This window comes from Astyanax mexicanus, chromosome 4, assembly GCF_023375975.1.
Source record: "Astyanax mexicanus isolate ESR-SI-001 chromosome 4, AstMex3_surface, whole genome shotgun sequence".
NCBI classification, from domain to species: Eukaryota; Metazoa; Chordata; class Actinopteri; order Characiformes; family Acestrorhamphidae; genus Astyanax; species Astyanax mexicanus.
In genome coordinates, this window is record NC_064411.1 from 40542409 (window position 1) to 40564540 (window position 22132).

General features: G+C 38.5%; 1 protein-coding gene across 3 annotated transcripts in view; it reads right to left on the bottom strand.

Moving 5' to 3' along the window:
• The window catches only part of arhgef2 (rho/rac guanine nucleotide exchange factor (GEF) 2), a 98029-nt gene that overhangs the window by 69953 nt on the left and 5944 nt on the right, over positions 1-22132 (bottom strand). Inside the window, exons 1-7 of one of the 3 annotated variants that reach the window (XM_022679110.2) lie at positions 21688-21777; positions 20050-20161; positions 19185-19465; positions 14930-15104; positions 13546-13657; positions 11916-11964; positions 11618-11768 (exon numbers count right to left, since the gene is read on the bottom strand). In XM_022679110.2, coding sequence (XP_022534831.2) covers positions 11618-11768; positions 11916-11964; positions 13546-13657; positions 14930-15104; positions 19185-19465; positions 20050-20058 — 777 coding nt within the window. In that variant the 5' untranslated portion in view covers positions 20059-20161; positions 21688-21777. Of the gene's footprint in view, positions 1-11617; positions 11769-11915; positions 11965-13545; positions 13658-14929; positions 15105-15210; positions 15500-19184; positions 19466-20049; positions 20162-21687; positions 21778-22132 lie in introns of those variants that run through there. The other 2 variants (XM_022679109.2, XM_022679112.2) reach the window with 2 other exon arrangements.

The window sequence follows — 22132 nt, forward strand, 5'->3', positions numbered from 1 at the left end:
AGAAAAGCCTCATTCAGTTTTGGCTAAAATATTTTTAATCTCTAGGGCTTGACTGAAGTAAGTTAAAGTAACTGTGAGCTTAATGGTCAAGTGGGAGAGTCAATTAAAAAAAGACATAATTTTTAGATATTAACCAGTCATTTAATGTTGCTTGGGAATTAAATAGATAAAATCAATTCACAGTCATTATTACTTGGATCAGATTGGATGGGCAAACAAATTGGGACATGCCTAGCAGTCACTGAGTGTGTTTAAATGCACTTATTGGATTACTCAGTCAAGTAGTCATGTAAACAGCATACCCTGATCTTCTTAGATCAGAGTAAGATCAAGAAATATGAGTAAGAAATAAAGAGAGAGGGATATTTCTCAATACTGGAGTATTTTTATATTTCTTACTCTGCGCATAAGTGAAAACAGACCATAGTACTGGAAATAAGTGAACAACATTCAGCGCAGCACCAGTAAGTTGACTGTAAACTTTAAACTGTAAACTTATGTAAAATTTTCTTATGATCTAATTACTTAAGTTCATGTAAACCTGTTGAACTGACTACTGTCAAACTATATTGTTCTGCAGTAATCAGATTATGAAGTGCATGTCAGTGTCATGTCTCTTAAAGGTGATAAATGAAGTACTGTAAATGGATTAATATATTACTGTAATATTAGAGCTAGTCATACACTGTAAAGAAAAAGCAAAACACTGCAAAAATGGCAAAGTTAATGCAATATACTGTAGTTCTCAGCTAGTATAAACACTTCACTTAACAGTGAAGAAAACTGTAACTTGCTCTCATGACCGACAACACTGAATACCCAAGTGAAGGTAGCCCTGATTGGCAAGATTCCACACTGATGGTGTTTTAGCAGGGGGGTTACTACCTGATAAAACTCTTGCGTCCAGACTACAATAAAAAAAAAAAAAACAGGAGGACCAGTGACTTTTTTTTTAGCTTTCTCGATCATATGACATCGCATTTAGCAGCTCCACTCGCTGTTGTGTTTACGTGGATTTCAGTGGAAACGCACACCCAAAGTGTAATTACACTGCATGGCAGTGGACAAACGGCTTTTAATAAACGCAAGGTGATGAAAGTCAGAGATGTGCGTCAGGACAGTACTAAAATTACCGGAGGATCACAGAGTTCAGCGAAAAACAGTAGATAATATAGCCTGTAATTTTCTCAGAGGAAGTCTGAGAAAACACATACATGGCCGTTTCGAATGGGGATAAAATCATCAGTTATCCCAGGACCTGGGATAACAGTACAAAGAAACACTGATAAATATTCATTTATGATATGATTTTACTGTAATACAGCTAAATACAGCAATTGGTTACAGTAAAAGTGATGATAATGCTCATGTTGATAATGATGACGTTGTGTTTGGGGGTGGAATTTTGCTTTGCTTTTCTTTGCCGGTGCTCTTTTGCACGGCAGCCCACTCCAGTCTGGCTGCGGTGCTTCTGTCTGTCGGAAACCCCACATTGACCCACAGCTGCAGTATGAACAGATTATAGATTACCTCCCTCCTCATTTTCTCTCTAATGAGTCACTTTCCATTCATCCTCTTCTTTTGTGGTGTGGGCTGAAGTCACGGCTTCTCACACGCCCACGAGTTCATCAGCGGAGGTTAGATGAGACAGGTGTCGTGCATGCATCTGTGCGAGTGACACAAGTGAGACAAATACAGAGAGGGGCAACTCTTGTCTCTCCGTGGGGGTTCTGTCCTGATTCTATTTCCAGTTTAGCCCTCCTGCTGGGATTCTACAGTCTTGGTCATGTCTCTTGAGAGTCTGTCTGCGATCGTTAAGCACTGGCATGCGAGGTTATTGGATATCCTGGCCTTGTTATAATGATAAAAAATGATTGGTCTGCACTGTCCACTGTAGGTGGTAAGGCCTTCTATGATGTATTCCTGGTGTACCCATGATAAATAAAGCACCTAAAGCACCATTATTTTTTAAGAGAGACAACTGTTATAAATGTAAATATCATTGTGAGTTTAAATGCTGAATTACTTGTGTGTATAATATGTAAAAAAAATTCTAGGAATGTGAATTATCACTTTAAGAATGTGAGTTATCCAATGTCAAGTAGATGCTATTTAAAAAATCCAGCCCTGCCGACTGCATTGGGATACACAGTATCCAAGTATTAGGATGTTTGCTCATTTATTGTTTCTTTAAAAACACGCAAAAGTATTTAAAAGAGTTGATCTAGATTTCGTTTGAGTAACTGTCTCTTCTCTCTAGGAAAGTCAAGGTCTGAATGGTATGGGATGTTCAGCCCATTCTGTGTTGTAGCATTAATGCAGAAAAGTACTGGTATACTAAGATCTTAGAGCAACACATGCTTCCTTCAAGATGACCTCTTTTTTCAGGGATGTTCATATACACTTTTACCAAAACCACATGCTACGTACATTACAAAAGCATGATTGTAGGTGAAGAGGGTACAGGTTCTAAACGGATCTACCTACAGGAAGAATAGGACAAAATAACACCAGTTACACTTTATTGCTTGGTATCATAGGTGCCAAAATGTATTTTGAGTGATTTGAAATATATATCAACATTACAAAGTGATAAATGCTTATACTATCCCACTTTTGAAAATGTTTTTAATAATGCCCGAAATGCAGGAATAGATATGATAAGTTAACTTATTGCTTTTACATACTGTCCCAACCTTAGCTTAGATTTAGGTTGTAAATTGATTTTTTATTCTATTAGAGTCTATTATAATCACCATGTAATTAAATATGTAATTGCATGTGCATGTGATTCTGGAAACATTTGGCCATATATACCAACCATTCTTAAGACAAAATTTCTTTTTAAAGCTAATTTGCAAAGTTTTCAGGTATATTCTGACCAGGGTTTCCTTATATTAAATTTCAAATGTTCAGTTTGAAAACAATAGGATTCACTAACTATCTTCCTCCTATTATTGTACTGTTTGTAGCTATACCATGAGCAATGCACATCCTTTTACTTGCATATTTTTAAATTTTATTTCAATTTTTTTTCCAACCTCCAACCCCCCCCCAACACCAGGAGGGTGAGGACTAGCACATGCCTCCTCCCACACATGTGAAGTCAGCCACCGGCTCTTTTCAAACTGCTGCTGATGCAACAATGCTGAGTAGCATCACAGCGCGCTCGGGGAAAAGCGCAGCGACTTGGTTCCGATACATCAGCTCACAGACGCCTTGTGCTCCAGACATCACCCTTTGGAGTGATGTGGGGAGAGAGCACCATCTACACATCCAGAGAGAGCAAAGCCAATAGTGCCTCGGGGCTCCGGCTGCAGATGGCAAGCTACATGAACAGGATTCAAACCTGCGATCTCCTGATCATAGTGGCAGCGCTTAGCCTGCTGGACCACTCAGAGCTCCTTTACTTGCATATTTTTTATTGTATTGTTTTATTTTATTTACTATAATTACTCTTGACTTTAGAATAAACATTATTGTCATAATTTACATCAGTTTTAAAATAGAATCTTGTGGAACTCCACAGGAAAACTAAGGAGTCTCTAATTGTTTTAACGTATGCCTTATAACTGAATTCTGATTCTGTTCTGGGTTCTGTTGTAGGAACAGAACTGTGAACAATTCTTCACTTTGAAAACAATACATCATGAATCCGATGTAGGTGATTTTTTTCAAGAACTAATTAAAAAACTTTCTAAGAAATACATGGTGATTGTGGCCTAATAATTATACAGGACAAAATACAGAATCAAAGTCACCAATGCTCCATTTATTTTAGTTTGGATCTTTTTTCAGTGCATCACTTTCTATTCAACAACAGCATTTGGCATCAATATTTGCTACATATCTGTTACCATAATTGGATAGCCAGTTACACAACTTTTATAAGGGAAGGTATAATATTCAAGCAAGGTAAGTAAACAGACCAATTTATTACTATACGATGGAAAATGAATCAGTTCTACCAGATAATACTCTGTAAATTTGCTCTGATACGATACGAGACAGTCTGTCTGTACACGTCCTGCCATGTCCTTTATTGCATTTAATATCCGCTGCCGGATGATTGCTTTTGTTTCATGTTCTATATCCTAAATCCAGATAACTCCAGAGGTGAAGGATTCAAGGTGGGGTTAAAATAAATTAAGTGTGTTTTAGGTAAAACTGGATATTTCCAAACCTTACTAACAACTGTTCCGGGCTATGTAAAAATCTGAGGTAATTTCAAACATTCAAATGAGAGCTTTAAGTTGAACCAACTTATAATATTTGAGTTTAGTCTCAATTTATTTCCATTCTTTACCTCCACTGGCTCTTTGCACTATCTATTTTCCTACTGTGCATGTTCTCCAGCCACTGACACTCACCATCAGTGTGTAGTCAGCCCCCAGGTTAGCTAAGGTAAACATGTAGCTCATATACTGAAAAATAATTATCATTTTGAAAGCTGCTGACTCTAAGGGCTGGCTGTGTGCTATAGTTTTCATTATATAGCACTTATAGCAGAGTTAATTAAACTTTGAATTTTAAAAGTTATTATGCCTAAAATGTACAGCAAGTTAATTCATGTTTTTTTGTTATATCAGTTGCTTTGCATAATAATTCTACTACGAATTGGTGAATAAAATAGATTTGTATTTAGTCTTTTTTATTTCATTTAATTTAATTGAGCATATTGATTTTAATTTTTATATAAATTTAACATAGAGTTGAATACTCTATGGAAGGAAATTAGGTGTGGAAAGAAAATGCTATAGAATGAGCAGTAAAGCACACAGCCAATATAGTGTATCATACACTTAAATATGTGCTTAAATTAGTGACATTTTATAGCACTTTCATGTATATTCTAATTAAATAATTTAATCAGATATCAGTGTATGTAAGCTAACACTGTAAATAAAAGGCCTAAACTTCAATAAAATAAACAAACAGCGGGTTCTATCTTATGCTCTATTAACATACATATTTCAACAGTTACATTAAATCAAATAGAAAAATAAATAAAAATCAATTTTATTCATTTTACTGGTAAATGTAAAGTAAAGTACTGTAAAAAGCAACTGATATTGCAATGAAAAACATAAGTTGAATCAACTTGCAACAAATTAAGTGAAATATAAGTTAAATTAACTTGAAATAAAGTTTTACGAAACAGTTTCCCTCAAATTTTAAGAAATATTTTCAACTTTTTTCCAGGCTTACAGTGTAGATGAACTAAAGAGAGGGAGGGAGAGAGAAAGAGAGAGAGAGAGAGAGAGAGAGAGAGAGAGAGAGAGAAAAGTAGAGAGAAGGAAGGAGGGGGGTGGGACTTATCCACCCTGCTGATGCAATCCTGCCACCCGAGAAAGAAATTGCCCAGCTGGGAGAGAGCAGAGAAAGGGTGGAAAGAAATGCAGGAGGGGGGCGACTCTCACCCCGGTCCAGCCGAAAGTGCTTAACTTCAACATACAAACTCTGACAAGTTCACACAGTCTGGAGCTGGCACACTCACTCGCTTACACACAAACGTGGCACTTTCACATAAACCTGTCAAGTCTTAGGGGTTGCCAGATTGGAGCCGTTGAGAGGTGGGCAAACGCCACATAAGCATGAATAACCTATTCCCAATAAACACAGTATGGATTTAAATCTTTAGATCTATTGAGTCGTTTATAAACACAGATACGCGCACTCGTTCACACTCTCGTAAACTTTTCACACAGGAACACATGTTCTCCAGATGTGCATCCAGCAGCTCTGTCTGCTTTCAGGTTGCCACTTCATCAGTGAGTTCAGAGTTTTTGAATGTAATGCTGGTGCATTTTTGGAGGGGCACCTCGTGACTGTTGGATTTTATGGAATTTTATGGCATTTTATGAGAGATCACTCTGGGAGGGTTTTTTCAGCATCACATTCTTTCTTACTGAGGTATTAGTCTATTCTTTGAGAGATTACAAACTTTGGCATTAAATTAATAAATAAATAATGAAAAAAAAACTGCACCTTTATATTTCAAAAATGTCATGTGATAGCAGTTTGTAAATTGAATTACCAATGCAGATAGTGGCTTGGGAACACCCACACCTGTATACGTTGTTAGGTAATATCTTGTGTGTGAGACTAAACACAGGCTCATGGCAAAGTGAATTATCATAAGTTTAAATGTGGCATTATAGCGAGTACCAGATGGAACGAACATTCCATTTCCAAAGAGGTGCAGACACTAAACATTCCTCGATCCAAAGTGTAAAAAGTGTATTAGGAGTAAATCACAGAAACCATTACCACCCACATTGGACAGCACAGTTAGTGGAATGACTGTGACTTGCGGCATCTGGGTAGAATTGTCTTTGCAGAAATCACATCTACAAGTTACTACTAAAGTTTTTACTACTGACAGTATAGTAATATTGCATGTTTTGATGTGTTTTACTATTGACATAAAATATTAGATTTCAAAGCAGAATTTCCTTGTTATACATTTGCTAACCATTTGCTAACACAGATTCTTTATAAAATTGAGGATTTCTTCTTTAATGTAAATGTAAATAATACAGTCCTCTTAGCAAAATGTACAGCTATCATTCTTTTACGCTGATAATCAAACACAATAGCGAATCTGTTGAAGCTTATTGCTGAAGTTCCTCATCACTGAGTGACATTTACAAGTTTCAGTACCATAAATAGAAATCTGACTCCAGTGATTCAAAAAGTTCTTCTGTTTTTAAAATGAATACACGTCCAAAGCACTCAAGTATACACACTAATTTCTATGTACAGTTTAATCATAAATATTTCAAGCTGGAAGATTTAATTAATTCTATTTAATGATATGGTATTTCTAAGAGTATATAATTTCTTTGTGTGTATAAAACAACACTTCATACTATAGTTCTACAATTTCCTCATTTGTATTGATATTCAGTCAGCATGAAGCCCCACCCTTTGCTGCAGTAACATCCTCTAGTGGTCTGGAAAGAGCAGATGTTGGGACATTACTGTAAATACTTGATTTAATTCAGCCATAAGAGCATCAGTGAGGTGAGCTACTGATGTCAGATGATTAGTTCCACCACACTAGATTATACAAACAGGCTGGAAGTAGTTCTATCACTCCAGAGAACCCTAAAAGATGCTGTACCCCTAAACTAAGTGTTCAGTAATGTTCGGTTTAATTGTCACTAATAGTCTTCTGTAGACACAGCAGCGTGTTTCTCTATTTGCAGCACCTGTGTTGTCATTTTAATGGATGTGTTTTGTGAAGCTCTTTTCAATTTGCAGCGTATTGGGCTTTCTCAGCCACCGTAGAAATTGCTGATCCGAACAACCAATTATTTATGAAGAAAAATCATGATAATTATTAGGGGTACTCAAACTATTTTATACTACTTCATAGAACATTCTACAGCTGTGCCTTTGTAATCTGTGCAGCATATTGTTTTGCACTTGTCTTGTTGAAAAATGCATGGACTCCAGGCTCTGAGTGGTCCAGCGGGCTAAGCGCTGCCACTAGGAGATTGCCGGTTCGAATCCTGTTCATGTGGCTTGCCATCGGCTACAAGAGCCCTGAGAGAGCACAATTGGCATTGATGTCTCTGGGTGGGTAGATGGCACACATCACTCCAAAGGGTGATGTCGCTCAGCACAAGGCGTCTGTGAGCTGATGTATCAGAACTGAGTCGCTGCGATTTCCTCTGAGCGCATTGTGATGCTACAGAAGGCATGTGATAGTGCTGGGGCATCACTAGTGATAGGGAGAGTCCTAATTGGCTGTGTAAAATTTGGAGAAAATGGGAAAAAAAAAAAAAAAAAAATGCATGCACATTCCTTGACAAGATGCTGGCTTGAAGACAGCATATGTTGCTCATAGCAATGATATGACGTCTATGGTAAAGGTTTATAACGACCCTCTTGAGTAAACATGGTTAAAGGCATTTAGAACACTATTTCAGACTGAGAAAGCTAAAAAACACACCAATGCTCCTAGCAGATGTGCCTGTACACACACACACACACACATACACAGGCAGGCAGACTGTCCACAGTCAGTGAAATATGTGGCAAGCCGGCATTCTGACCAGACTGTGCTCATATCCGGGTGGGAGGAGACTGTAAGTAGCATTGTCAAATCAAGCCTAGTCTGCACACACACACACACAAACTAAAACACACAGGATGGATGCTCTCAGTCGCTAGAAATAGATCCAGCACAGCAATCTCGCTACTGCTGTCTTGCTCTGCTGCTGCTGATGATGTCACTTTTGCACTTCAACACATAAAACCACTAACAGACCACAATGACTGACAATCCTCTTAGTAGAGAATCAAACACCTGCTCAGCCAATAAACACACAATAACTCAAAGCACCACCTTAAAAAGTCTTAAGTGTCTACAGGTCTGCCACTATTAATTATTCAGAGCTTTTAAAAGGGACATAAATGGGCCTAAAGAGAACTTTAAAAGTGTATTTATCTAGGCATCACTGAATAATGAAGGTTCAGTACATGGAAGTGACAAAATGAAGTGACAATGAAGATCAAACCATATTGTTCCTCCTTCATATAACAATGCAACAGAAATACAGAAACTGTGCCTTGTGTTATATGCGTTACATGCATACATCTACATCCCTAAAATTTCAAACCAATAGATCTCTGGAGAATATGGTGTTGTTGATACTAGAGAGCAGCTCATCACCACCATACTCTACTAGTTAAGGAAATACAGGTCGCTACAGGAACTATTCCTTCTTGACTCCACCATGACTTTTCCTCTGCCAGGGTCTGCAGAAGGGGAGCTCAAACTTGGATCCACTCTAGGATAAAAGCTAATGCTTGTCAATGCTAACTTAGTTATATCATTTCTCTCTATTGTCTTCTCACTAACACTAATTGAACTACCTTAATTAAACCAAACAGGAGCTAAACCCAGTATAGAAGGGGACCGACTGGCTTATTTTTTCACTCGAAAGCCAAACCCATAAAAAGAACTGTAGGCTAAAATCTAAACGGCTACAATTAGAGGACTGCATTCCTGTGGGACTTGTGGGTCACAGCTTGTGACACGGGACTAAATTTTAATGTCATACATGGGAGTGGGCGGTTTACCGATCCAGTCAGTGCAGAAGCGAGAAACATATACATGAAGAAAAATACAATTTTTTGCACTATAAGGCGCACCTAAAGTCCTTTAATTTTCCCAAAAATGTACATTACGCATTATAATCCAGTGCGTCTTATTTATGAATTTTACCAGTCAGGTTGTAAGGAGCAGTCACTGCTCCGCTGAAGCAGTCACTACTCCGCTGAAGTACAGCATTATAAAGGAGTTTCAGTGAAGCAGAATTAGCATTAGCTGCTAACTGCAGCACTAGCTTTTTTGCCCTTCAGAGGTAAGTATATCGGACTGTAGTCTGCGTGTTTACCGTGTTAGGACAAGCTACATGGGATGAACCACTGGCTGAGAGCGGCCTGGCTTACAAGAAAACACCCAGGGTTCCTCAGTGTAGCGCTGTTGAGCGGCATTTACTAGCGCCAAGCACTGCTAACCACAGCTAGCGCTACTGCTAACCACAATTTTGAAAATACCAGAAATCTTAGCTTACTGTAAATTGAAGTGCTTTACTCACCAAATTAAACAGATTTCAGGAGAGAAGTCTGTGTAGAATAACAATATGGCGACCCTCTTGTTCCTTACTATTGTTGCTTAAAAGTGGCACACCTGTGTTTTCTGCTGCCAAGATAGCAATATTTCATATGTAATTCAGCCTATCAGAGCTGAACTTTGTTTTATCACAAACCCTATGTGAAAGGAACATAAGGCAACATAGCAGGGTTGTAAATAGGCTTGTACAATTTGTACTTTTTGTACTGTGTATATAGTATAGACTGTTACTACAGAAAATTGGGGGACAAACTCCCTATTAATACTTGTGTTAGGCAGGTGTCTACAAACATTTGGACATTTTAATACAAGCCTTAATCATATGATAGCATTAGTACAGTATAAACACATCTACAAAATGTGTCAATCTGATGATAATGTTTTACATAAGCTCAGTCCCTTCAGTTCACTGTTCAGAGTACAGTAGGCCACCAATTACACTCTCAAAAAAGAGACACGGCCGCCCCCTTCTGGACAAACCAATCCAATACACCAACCTCCATTCAGCTAATGTGCTACAAAAAAAAGCTAAGGAAAGCACAGTGCTCTTTTGTTCCAGAGTAACAGCACTGTGTTGATGACCGGTTTTGATAACCCAACACCTTAAGTGCTCCAGCTTGTTCTCTCAACAAGAAATCAAACCTTTCTCTGGCTTTTAAATCTGTGTCAGGGCAGAACTGGCCAGTCCTGATGTAACAGGACACTGCAAAGCAGCATTCATTCCTTCAGGAAATCAGAGCACACAGTAATGCCAATGATTAAAGTGTTCATAAGCAATTAATATAGGGTTACTAGTTACACTGTGGTTTGACTTTCCTGATTTTTTTTTCCTTTCTGTATTGTTTTGTCCCACACACATTATAAAAGAAACCAGACAGCTTCCTCTGCACTCTGAACGCTGGGGAAGGGGAAGTCCCCCTCCCTTCTCTGTTCAGCTCAATTCATGTAACAGAACTGCAGAAGCACTGAAATCAGTTTATATACACAAACACACACACACAAACACTCGGGCACATTTTATATACCAGCCTATTAAGAAGCAAATGATGTCTGGGCATTTAAGACGACTATGATGAAAGCGGTGCCAGTATAAATACTGATTAATATTGTGTATAAAAAATATCAATCATGTTGTATAAACAAATGTTATACACTGCCTAGGCAAAAAGCTATTAGCTTTAAATTGTAGCACACATTCATTGTGTCATTGTTTTTATAAGCTTCTGCAATGTCACAAGATTTATTTCAGAGAATTTCTTTTGGTCCATTCATCATAAAATTTTGATACAATGTAAAGAACTGCCAAAGAAGATTCTCATTATGTCAAAAATTGCAAAAACGAAGGTACCAAAGTTTTGCATGACCACAATGGTACGCAGCACAGCATACAGAATACACTGCACGTAACCTACAGCTCTGGAAAAAAAAATAAAAGTCCACTTGAAATGATGAGTTTCTTTGATTTTACCAAATTGAAAACCTCTGGAATATAATCAAGAGGAAGATGGATGAAGTCATCAAACCAAGATGAACTGCTTACATTTTTGCATCAGGAGTGGCATAAAGTTATCTAAAAGCAGTATGTAAGACTGGCGGAGGGAACATGCCAATATGCATGAAAATTGTGATTAAAAACCAGGGTTATTCAACCAAATATTGATTTCTGAACTCTTTTTTGTTATTTCAGGTTTTTCTCATTTTCTGCAAATAAATGCTCTAAATGACAATATTTTTATTTGGAATTGGGGAGAAATGTTGTCCGTAGTTTATATAATAAAACAACAATGTTAATTTTACTCAAACATATATATGGCAAAATCAGAGAAACAGATTAAAAAACTGAGGTGGTCTCTTAACTTATTTCAGAGCTATTGATAAATACATGAAATAAAGAAGTAAAATAAACAAACTGGTCCAAGTTTTACGGTGTAAACCAGCTTAGTCCAAACACCAATCATCGCTTCTTACCTTGCGGCCGGCCATTTTGCCCAGGAAGCTGAGAGAGCGCACCAGGGAGCGCAGGCTGCCTGACTTCTCCGCACTCTCCTCCCTGTGAACCCCTTTACCCTCCGTCCTCTCCTCACTCCCCCACAGCTCGTCGCCCAAGTCCGCATCCACACTGAGATACACACATACACAAACACACACAGAGATATACACAGACACATACACACACACACATATCCACAGTCAGCAATGATTTAAAATATTGCTTGTGTTTAAAGCTTATAATCTTACTACACTACAAATAAAATCTGAAACTTACCTCTGTGTGGATCCTCCGAGTAGAGAGTTAAGAGAATGTGCTGTTGGAACTACAAGCAAAAAAAAAAAAAAAAAGACAGAAAAACTCCAATTCAGTCCCACGATTAGGTCTTTAAAGCACAGAGAACAACCTACATCCTCTATTTGCGCTTAAACTGTTCAGAAGTTCACTTAAAACCACTGAACCCATTCCACTCCAGCTCCAAACACAGCTTATTTTACAGAAGCATGTTCTTCTACAGGTCTATATTACAGATGAAGCCAAAATAATGCAACAACACAGACATGGTGGCGAGAAGAACCTAGAGAAGCTCCGTTATTAGAGAAGAGAAAGGAGAACGGGAGGGATGTGAGATAGCTATAGCCACAGTGCTGCTCATAGCTTTACAGCGTTAATGACAGACTCAGCAGAACAAATACAGGAAGACGGCTTCCGCATAACTGCACATACACACAACCTCTCAACATCGAACATACACACACACACACACTAAGATAGTCGGACTGTCCCAAGACACTGTATGAATGTACTGCTTGTTCTTAAGGCAGAAAAACATAAATGCACCAATCAGCCATAGAATAAAAGCACTTAAATGACTTGATTATCTGGTTATAATGGCTTCTGTCAAGAGGTGTGTCTACATACTCTACATATTAGGCAGCAAGTAAACAGACAGTTTTTAAAGTTAATAGAACCTAACTATAGGGGAGCGTAATTCACATGTGTTAGACACACCTTCTCAATTTAACTTAACAGTAACTAAAGTAAATAAATAAATAGAATGAATATGTAAATCAGTGAATATTGGTTGTAAAAATTCAGTAAATCTGACACTAATAAATGCATAATTTCTTGTATTTCTTATTTAGGAGTCTTTGGAGAATTTTCTTGTGATATATGAAGTATCACAGAATCCCAGTATAGTGATATAATCGTTGTCGTGGGCAACATATCATGATAATATCCACCTACCAACTCCAACCAACAAGTTTATGCTAATGAACTTCACTTACTACAAAAATATAATGGCCAATAGGGGTGTACCTTCTCATACTGTGCATAATAATATCGACAAAATCATGATAAAGAGATATTCTGGAAAGCAGACTATTGTGCATTTACTTTTTTATTGTTTGTTTGCAGTTCATATGCATTTAGTTACATTTTTTAGCTACAAATCAGGGTCTTGGTACGTTGCTGTTTATGAAATAGACAAACAATCATAGACAGTTTGTCACAGATTTTTTAAAAATCAGTATTTTGTTAAGAATATCATTATAGCAAAAATACCCTGAAATATTGTGATATTATTTTAGGCCACATTGCCTAACCCAGTGTCCAATATTGAGGTCAGCTAAACTTACTGAGGTGGCCATATATTGCACAATTAGCCTGTAATAATTATTGTGACACCTAACACATATCTATTAAAAACATTGTTCTTAATTGAAAGCAAAAGTTGCTATTTGTCAATAAAAGACAGAGAGAAAGAGAGGGAGAGAGAATTAAAGAGGGAGAAAAAGACAAATGTCTGCTGTAGAAAGAAGTAGCTTATAGAGACTCGTGATGAGATGTTATTGGTCCACTCTCTACGTGTGCACTGTTGACTTTAGCACCGTGGCTGGTTTACCTTGGGCGTGAGAGTACAGGCCATGGTTGGCATGGGCTGGATGGCGATTGCTGGGAATGGCACAAAGGGACGGCACAGACACACTGCAGCCCTGCGGCAGAATAGACTGCTCCTAAGAATACACACGAAAGATAGCAAGCATGATCACACTCAGCACACACACACAGACCCAGTGCATTCAGACCACAAAGATAGACACAGCCCCTTTATCGGGGTTAATCTTGTGGCTTCTGCTTTGACAGGAAGAGAGTTACTACGTGAAAGTGTATGTAGGGTGGTTCCACTCTGCTCTGATCTGCGTAGTACATTTTAATTACAAATTGAGTTTAATGGAAATGGAATGCACTGATCCGTCATAACATTAAAACCACCTGCCTTCGACCCATCAAGCCTTCTGAAAAAGCCAAGATTTAACGCACCACTTAAACAACATAATTAGTGCTATTTGCTTCAGTTGTAATTTTAATGGTTTTAATGTTTTGGCTTATTAACACAAAGCATTTCATATCAGTTCTTTCGTACTGGTCAAACAATCTAACTGAATGTAGCCTCCTCCTGTCACAGCTGATAACTAGGGCGGAACAACTTGTAATTTCCTAAATCTAGCACTGCATAAAGCAGATATGCAGGTGGATCTCAAAAAATTAGAATAGGATTAAAAACTTACTTTATTGCCGTTCAAAATGTGAAACTCATATATTACATAGATGTATTACACACGGACTAATCTATTTTAAGCATTTATTTAATTCATTGTTGTTGATTATGGCTTATTACAGCCAATGAAAACGCAAAAATCAGTGTCTCAGAAAACGTAATTATTATATAAGACCAATTGGTACTTTTGGCAGTGTGGGCAGTGTGCCAAGTCCTGCTGGAAAATGAAATCCACATCTCCATAAAAGTTGTCAGCAGAGGGAAGCATGAAGTGCTATAGGATTTTCTGGAAAAAAACACTGCACTGATTTTGGACTTGATATAACACAGTGGATCAACACCAGCAGATGACATGACTCTCCAAACCATCACTGATCATCAGTAAATTTAGCATTTCATTTGGAAATTAAGAGAGCAGAATCTGGAGAAAGAGTAAAGAGGAACACAGTCCAAGCTGCTTGAGATCTAGTGTGAAGTCTCTACAGTCAGTGATGGTTTGGAGAGGTGGATGGTTTGTCATCTGCTGGTGTTGCTCCACTGTGTTATAACAAATTCAAATTTAGTAGTGTTTAATAATGTCTTAACTAGAGTAAATTCATATTCAACCATTTAACAATATTTATTATTTTCGGTAATATAAGTACTGTTATTTCTGACCTTATTGTAAAGTGTTATAGTAGTGTTGCCTCCATAGAGTGCAGCAATAGTACCAATGAATAGGCTTCACCTCCAATAGTGAGAAGATCTGAGACTCCGACCCCACCTCCTCCTCAGCGAGTGACAGTAGGGACTCCAAATCCTCTTTGTAGTGTGTAATTGGAGCCCGCCGTGGGTCCCGCCTTCCCAGCGCCCCATACCGAACTTTCTCCATCTCCATCGGGTCCAGAGTCTCCAGACTCACACTGAAAGAAGAGAAGAAGAGAGTTACAGTAAAAGATATTCAATATAAACGCAAAAATAAACATTTTCAAGTACTTGATCTTGACATTGAAATGTTTGTGAACACACCATAATCATACAATCACAATGCATCTTCTGTCCTTCTTCAATCTCTCCTCCATTAGCTGTCCACTAGCCACTCGACTCTTCAAAACAGTACTCACATAAACACAATGTGGGCCCTGTCGTCAGCTTTCGTCCCTAAATAAAACCACTACGTAAATTCCAACTGTCAACGCTACCCAGTGTCACACAAGCCATTAAAGATATCACAAATTAGGCAAGCGCATCAAAATAACACCCAGAGCAAAGGCTACAATAAGAGAAAATGTAGCAACTACGACCCAAAAAAGCATGTTCTCCATTTTGTCCTAAAGCAACACTGCTGCTCTGTCTCGGACTGAGCGAGGCAGCACACAGCTTGACCTCTGTTCTGCCTGACAATAGAGTTCAGTGTGAGCTGGAACAAAGGAGCGAGAGAGCAGAGGTGGACAATGGAGACACACAGTTCTCTCGCTCTCTCATTTCTGCCCTGCCCTGCCCTACAAGTGAGCAGGAAAGTGTGCAGGAAAGTCAGTGTTCAATGTGCTAATAGAAAGGTAAATGTTTGCTGGCATCAAGCCAGATTATACTGAGGGAATCACTTTTACTAATTTTTAGTGACCATAGGGTTGTGGGTTCTACACCAACTTTCCTACAGGGGCAGGGAAGTGGGGCAAACATCACTACAAATACTCTTATGGAATGTGGCAGCTTAGTGTTGTTAGAGCACTGTTTTTAATGACCACATGGTTGTGGGTTCTACACCAACTTTCCTACAGAGTCAGGGAAGAGAGACAAACATCACTACAGACACTACTGTGAAATGTGGTGGCATAGTGACTAGAGCTGGAATTTTGACTATAGGGTTGTGAATTCGATACCCACTGTCGATGTCCATGTCCTCTAAGCTGACACTAAACTGCATCATGACCATTCCTATTTTGCAACATGGTAGATTTGTAGGGTTGTAGGTTTGATACCCACACAAAGACTTAACCCACTTGGCCCCAAGGGGAGTATGTAACTATCTGGCACTGACCTTGAAACAACATCACAGCAAATACTGCTTAGTGGTAGGAGTTGGCATTTTATTCAAAGGGTTGTTGGTTCAATACCACCACAAAGCACCAGAAGCAGAAAGCTTTTAACCCCTTAAGCTCAAGTTCATCACTAAGGTAGTGAATTTGATGCCAACGTTCAACATCCACATCCTGACACTTAGATGACACTTAAGCTGCATCATGACAACACCACTTTGAAACATAGTAGATTTATGGTTAGATTATGGTTTTCACGTGGTTGTGGGTTTGATACCCCACACAAAGACTTTAACTCACTTTGCTCAATAGGGGACTATTCTGAGCTCATCTTTCACAACAAACACTCTTGAGGAACCCAGTGGCTTAGCGGCTGGAGTTGGAGTTTTTATCACTAGGTTGTGAGTTCAATACTGTATTTAATATGGATGACCTTATGCTCTGATGTCAGCTTTTAATAGAAGCAGGGAAGTTTGGCAAGCATCACTACAGTCACTTTTGGTTGGAGCTAAGTTTTTGAGTCACAGGGTTGTGGGGTTCCCTAGTGTCCATTCCACCATCCTACTGACACACAGCAGAGGAGCTGAGGAGCTCAGTTCCCCAGAACCTGCAGAGCTTCAGACACAGCTGCAGAGAATGGCTTCACTTCAGCTTCGACTGGATCCAAACTGAACAGGTAAGTTAATCTATCCGACTGGCTTTAGTAATAAGCAGTGTAGCTACTGAGTTAGACTAAGTGTTACTGTCTAGTAGCCTCTTTGCTAGCTAACGCTAACTGGCTTGGTTACCGGCTAGCTAACGCTAAGGGGCTAGATTACTGGCTAGCTAACGCTAACCGGCTATCTTACAGACTAGCTAACGCTAACCGGCAAGGTAACGCTAGCGGGCTAGATTACTGGCTAGCTAACGCTAACCGGCAAGCTAACGCTAACTGGCTAAATTACTGGCTAGCTAACGCTAACCGGCAAGCTAACGCTAACTGGCTAGCTAACGCTAACCGGCAAGCTAACGCTAACTGGCTAGCTAACGCTAACCGGCAAGCTAACGCTAACTGGCTAGATTAAGCTAACGCTTACCGGTTGCTTTAGCTCAGCTCAGCTAACTCAGCTAAGTTAACCTACAGGAGAGAAACTCCTGTTTATGATTGAATGATTTTAAGCATCAATACGCCCAATACAGCCAAACAATTAAACAGTGGATAAATTCCATCTCCCTAACTAGTAAATATAGCCTTTGCATTTAAATTACGTTATGTGTTCATCTCGTAAATACAACGTCGTGCATGTTCTGAAGGCATTATTAATTTGGACTAAAAGCAGAATGTACCATCCTTGGTAGTTATTTACGCAAATCAGCTAGCTAACCTATCTAATTCCTTTATTGATTTCATTGATCGAGTAAATACTGCGATAATGAGAAGCTCTAAATATCAGTTAACTTAATTGACTAATTTACCCACTGTTTACTTAAAGTGGATTCAGCTGTTTACCAGGCCCACTATTAGGCCCCATCCACACGAAGCCGGATATTTAAAAAACGGAGTTTTTTCTCTCCGTTTTGGCGTTCCGTCCACATGAAAATGGAGCTTTTCGTAAACGCCTTTCAAGGTGGAGATTTTTGAAAGCTCCGCTCCCCTCCCAGCGGAGCCGTGTGGACGGAGAAAACGCTGACGTCACACAGCGATTCTGCGCATGTCTGCTTTTTGTTTCCATCAGCTGCAGCGATCATTTCGGCGCAACAACAGCCAAATGTGGATTTTAGTTAAGATTCGTCCTTAACAGGCTTCAGTGGAAAGTAAGTGATTTACGTGATCGTAAAGCCTGAAACGTAATCTTACTGCCTCTCGAAAAAAACTGCCCGCAGCGTATTTCAGTAACGTTACCTCTGCTGTGTTAGCTAACGTGAACATGTTAATAATCCACAAATCACAGAGAGAACAGAACCAATCCAGGCGCTGTCCCTGTTTCAGGCTTTATGGTCACCGGTTTATACTGATTACTACACACCTGATCCAACTGATCAACTAACAACTAACTTATCAACTAACTATCTGCCCTCAATGAGGCGAGCTGAGTGATACAGCAGGAAAACTAGCATTACAGTGTTACTTCAAAACCACAGAGCTAACCCAGCTAGAACAGTCTAAAACACTTTCTTTCCACTGAAGCCTGTTATAAGGACGAATCCTAACGTGGCTTAATGTACTAAAACAACTAGCCTTTCCATATTGCCCACGCCAAAAAGGGGCCAAAATAGAGGGAAAGTATTGCAAAAAGAAAAAAGGAGTGTGGGTGTCCCACTGAATCAGGTGAAAATGATAGAGATTATTAAATGTGTCCTGATGCTAAAATGTGTGTAGTAGTGATTAGGTTGGTGTGGGCTATAGTAATGCAGGTGTCAGGTGTGGCTGATTCTGTAGATAGGTACTTTACTTTGAAAACGTTTAACATGATGAAATAATTAATAATTTATTATTTTTTATCACAGATTACAGCCACACTCGCCTGATTATCATTAGTATGTACAGGCCAGACTCTCTTATTACTCTGTAATGTCACTAACTGACTGAGGTAAGATAATATTGTTGTGATAATTATGTATCTGTATTTTACCCAGATTTACCCAGTGTTTTAAATAAACTGTAAAATAGATTCCATTGCCTCTTCTTTTTTACATCACACTTTCCAAATGTAAAAGTGTCTCAAACATTCAATGTTTGAGCCATAGGAATTTAAGTGAGTTCAGAGTACTAAACTATTTTAATAGTGTAATTCCAGATGGCTGAAATGTGTATCATTATTATTGTGAATAAATGGGGAAATTGCAATCAGTTTTGACCAAAATGATGTATCGGCTTTGTATATCAGCCACCGGCCACTCTAAATATCGGCATTGGCATCGGCCATAAAAAAAAAAAACAGCATCGGTCGACCACTAGATTGTACTACATATGCTGCCCCCTACCTGCGCTGCTCATACTGTGGGTCAAAATACGGCACTGCTCCAGGCTGCCAGCTGTGTCTGCGGTGACGGGAGGGGTATCCAGGTAGTAGGCCAGGGAGAGCCAGTCTCAGGCTCAGTTTCCTTACAGGTAGGCGAGGTGAGGCGTGTGGCCGGCGGGGCGATCGAGGGGAGGTGGGTGAGGTGGGCGAAGCAGGTGGAGGCGCTGGACACGGCATGCTGTGACTGTGGGTTGTAGTGGAGTCTGGGATGCGGATGCGGAGAGGGTGTGGACTGCTAATCATCTGAAAAGCATTTAGAGCAAGAAAATCAAATACTATTTACTATTTTGTTTATTAAACTGAACAGGTATTTAAAAAGACAAGCATCAAATAGCATTTTTACATTATTATTTCCCCAAACAAAATAAAAAAACATCCCCAATAAGTTGCCATATGGTTAAAAAACAAAACACGCAGCAAGGGAGGTTATGTACAGATTCCTAATTTTCAATATTAGGTTATTATTTGTTACAAAATAATTTACATTTACGAATTATTTATAGTCACAGTATAATAAACGAACAGCTACTCACTAACCCTGGATGCCATCAAATCCTCAGAGCAACGATTAAAAATTAAGTGAAAAAAATCCCTGGACAATAGAAACAATAAAGTTTCTCCAACAATAAAAGCAGGTATAAACTAATTTTAATTAATACCCTTGAATGAGCAGATGTCCCTATACTTTTGTTCATAGAGTGCATATTTCTAACCATCAACATTTGTATGAAATTTTATGCACAATTACACATAATAAGAGATACATACACATACACAATTATTAGAATGTACACATTGTTATATGCGTTACACTTTAAAGTACATACCATGCGCATTAATGAAAAGTTTCAGGCTCAGGGTCTTAATGGGTGGGAGAATGTTGCTGCCCTCTAGTGATCAAGAGGACGTAGACACATTTTAGGGAATGAACACAGGATCCTGTCAGAAAAAAGAAGAGTGACTGTACATGGTTTATTAAAATCTGTATGAGTATCTATATCTATAAAGGTTTCTACGCATATATTTACACATGCATCAAAAGGCTGTATGTTGGAAGTAAATATGATAGAATACAGACTACAGTTCTATGCAAAATGTCTTAATGACTGGCAGAAGTGCTGAATTCTGTCTGATGCATCTTTACTGTCCCTTCAGTGATATAGGAAAACCGAAAGACACAGTATTTGATTCCTATTGACATTTGGTGGTTTGGTGGTAAAATTGTTGACCAGGCAAGCCAAAAAAAGTGTAGAAATCTGGCGTTGTGTGTCTCTTGTACCACAACTAAGCATGACTGACTGTCATAAACCATGGCTCCAAAGATCACCACACCAGTATGTCACTCCAATGCAAAGGCAGTATTGAAATGCTCATCATGAAACCTTATATTCAAATCTGACCATAATTGGATACCAAACAGAACCTGGATTCGTAACTATAGACAATATGGTCTTATTCTGTAGGAGTCAAGGTTCTTGTTCAGGACACCAATGCAAACAAAGGAGACGATGACAGGCTAGACACCTAGATGGAATCTCAGTCTCTCTGTCTAATTAGGCACCCTCTCTAAAAGCCTGCCAGGTGTGCAAAATGCATTATAAAGGCATGTCTACCAGTCATCAGTCTTTCACCAGAAGGTAAACTACCCAAAAGTATAATCTGCTAGCCTTTTTATAGGACAGCCCTCTTGTGGCATAACATACACTGTATAATTTATTTTGTTATGTACTATTTTACACAATTTTCTGAGAAGTTCTGAGAAGACTTTTACCAGTATCTCAAACCTCTTGTTAGGGTTACGGCATATCATTGAACAAAAAAGGCAAAGTGTATGGTACGCTCAAAAATGACATAGTTGACCTGATATAACACTAACACAAAAAAAAGTTCGGGCATATTTTCATTTGTTTTATCTTTATCTCCTATCTCTTTGCAATATCGTAACATTTTAGAGACAGAACTGGTTTGTTTTACATCCTGATGAAACCTGAGAACATATTAGGCATTGCACAAATACATGTGTGGGTTTACTGTATCTATTGAGCTGTTTGGATTCTGCTGAATGAATACCTTTGCAGGTATTTTTAACAGGAAGATAAGAACGGAACTAAGCATTACTCAGAATGGCTCATATGCAGGTACAGTATATAAAGCATATGCAGTTGTACAACAGTTTCTGTATGTGTTGTAATTTAATATTTTTACCATATCATGCAGCCCTACTGATATTATTATTAAATAGTTTTTGTTCATAGTTTTAAAAAATGATAATGATATTATTGCATTTGACACAAGATGGCAAACCCCCAGTGTATGTATTTGTATAGTTAATGTAATGTTAACACCAGACACATAACGTAGAAACATAATACTAAAACTATAGTTCTCATTAGCATCTTATATACGTAATGGGACTGAGTGAACAGATGAAAAGCCGGAGCTGAGGGTGGTGTAAGGTATCACACCTGACCGTAATCTGCCTCTTGGGTGTCTCTTCCTTCCAGTAACTCAGCCTCAGCACAGCACGGCTGCTACCTGCAGTCTCCTGGGATTTGGAAGCAGGAGAGCTGTTTTATCGTTGTTATCTGAACCATAACAAACCAAGCACAGTTGTACACATTGTTGTCCCCAAAGCTCTGTATTCCAAAATACATTACCACTATAATACTACTGACATAAACTAATTATTGCTAATTTATTGCATTACAAAATTATTTTCCAGTTTTCTCACAAATTTTGTAAGTTCAAATTCTAACACACAACATGGGTCTAGAAAAGTAAAGCTAAGAAAATACTAAAAATACTTCATTAAAACTTGATGGCAGGACACATCTTAAAAAGTTGGTACAGGGCAACTAAATCACTAATTAAAACATTTTCAATAGGAACAATTTGCAACTCACTAAAATG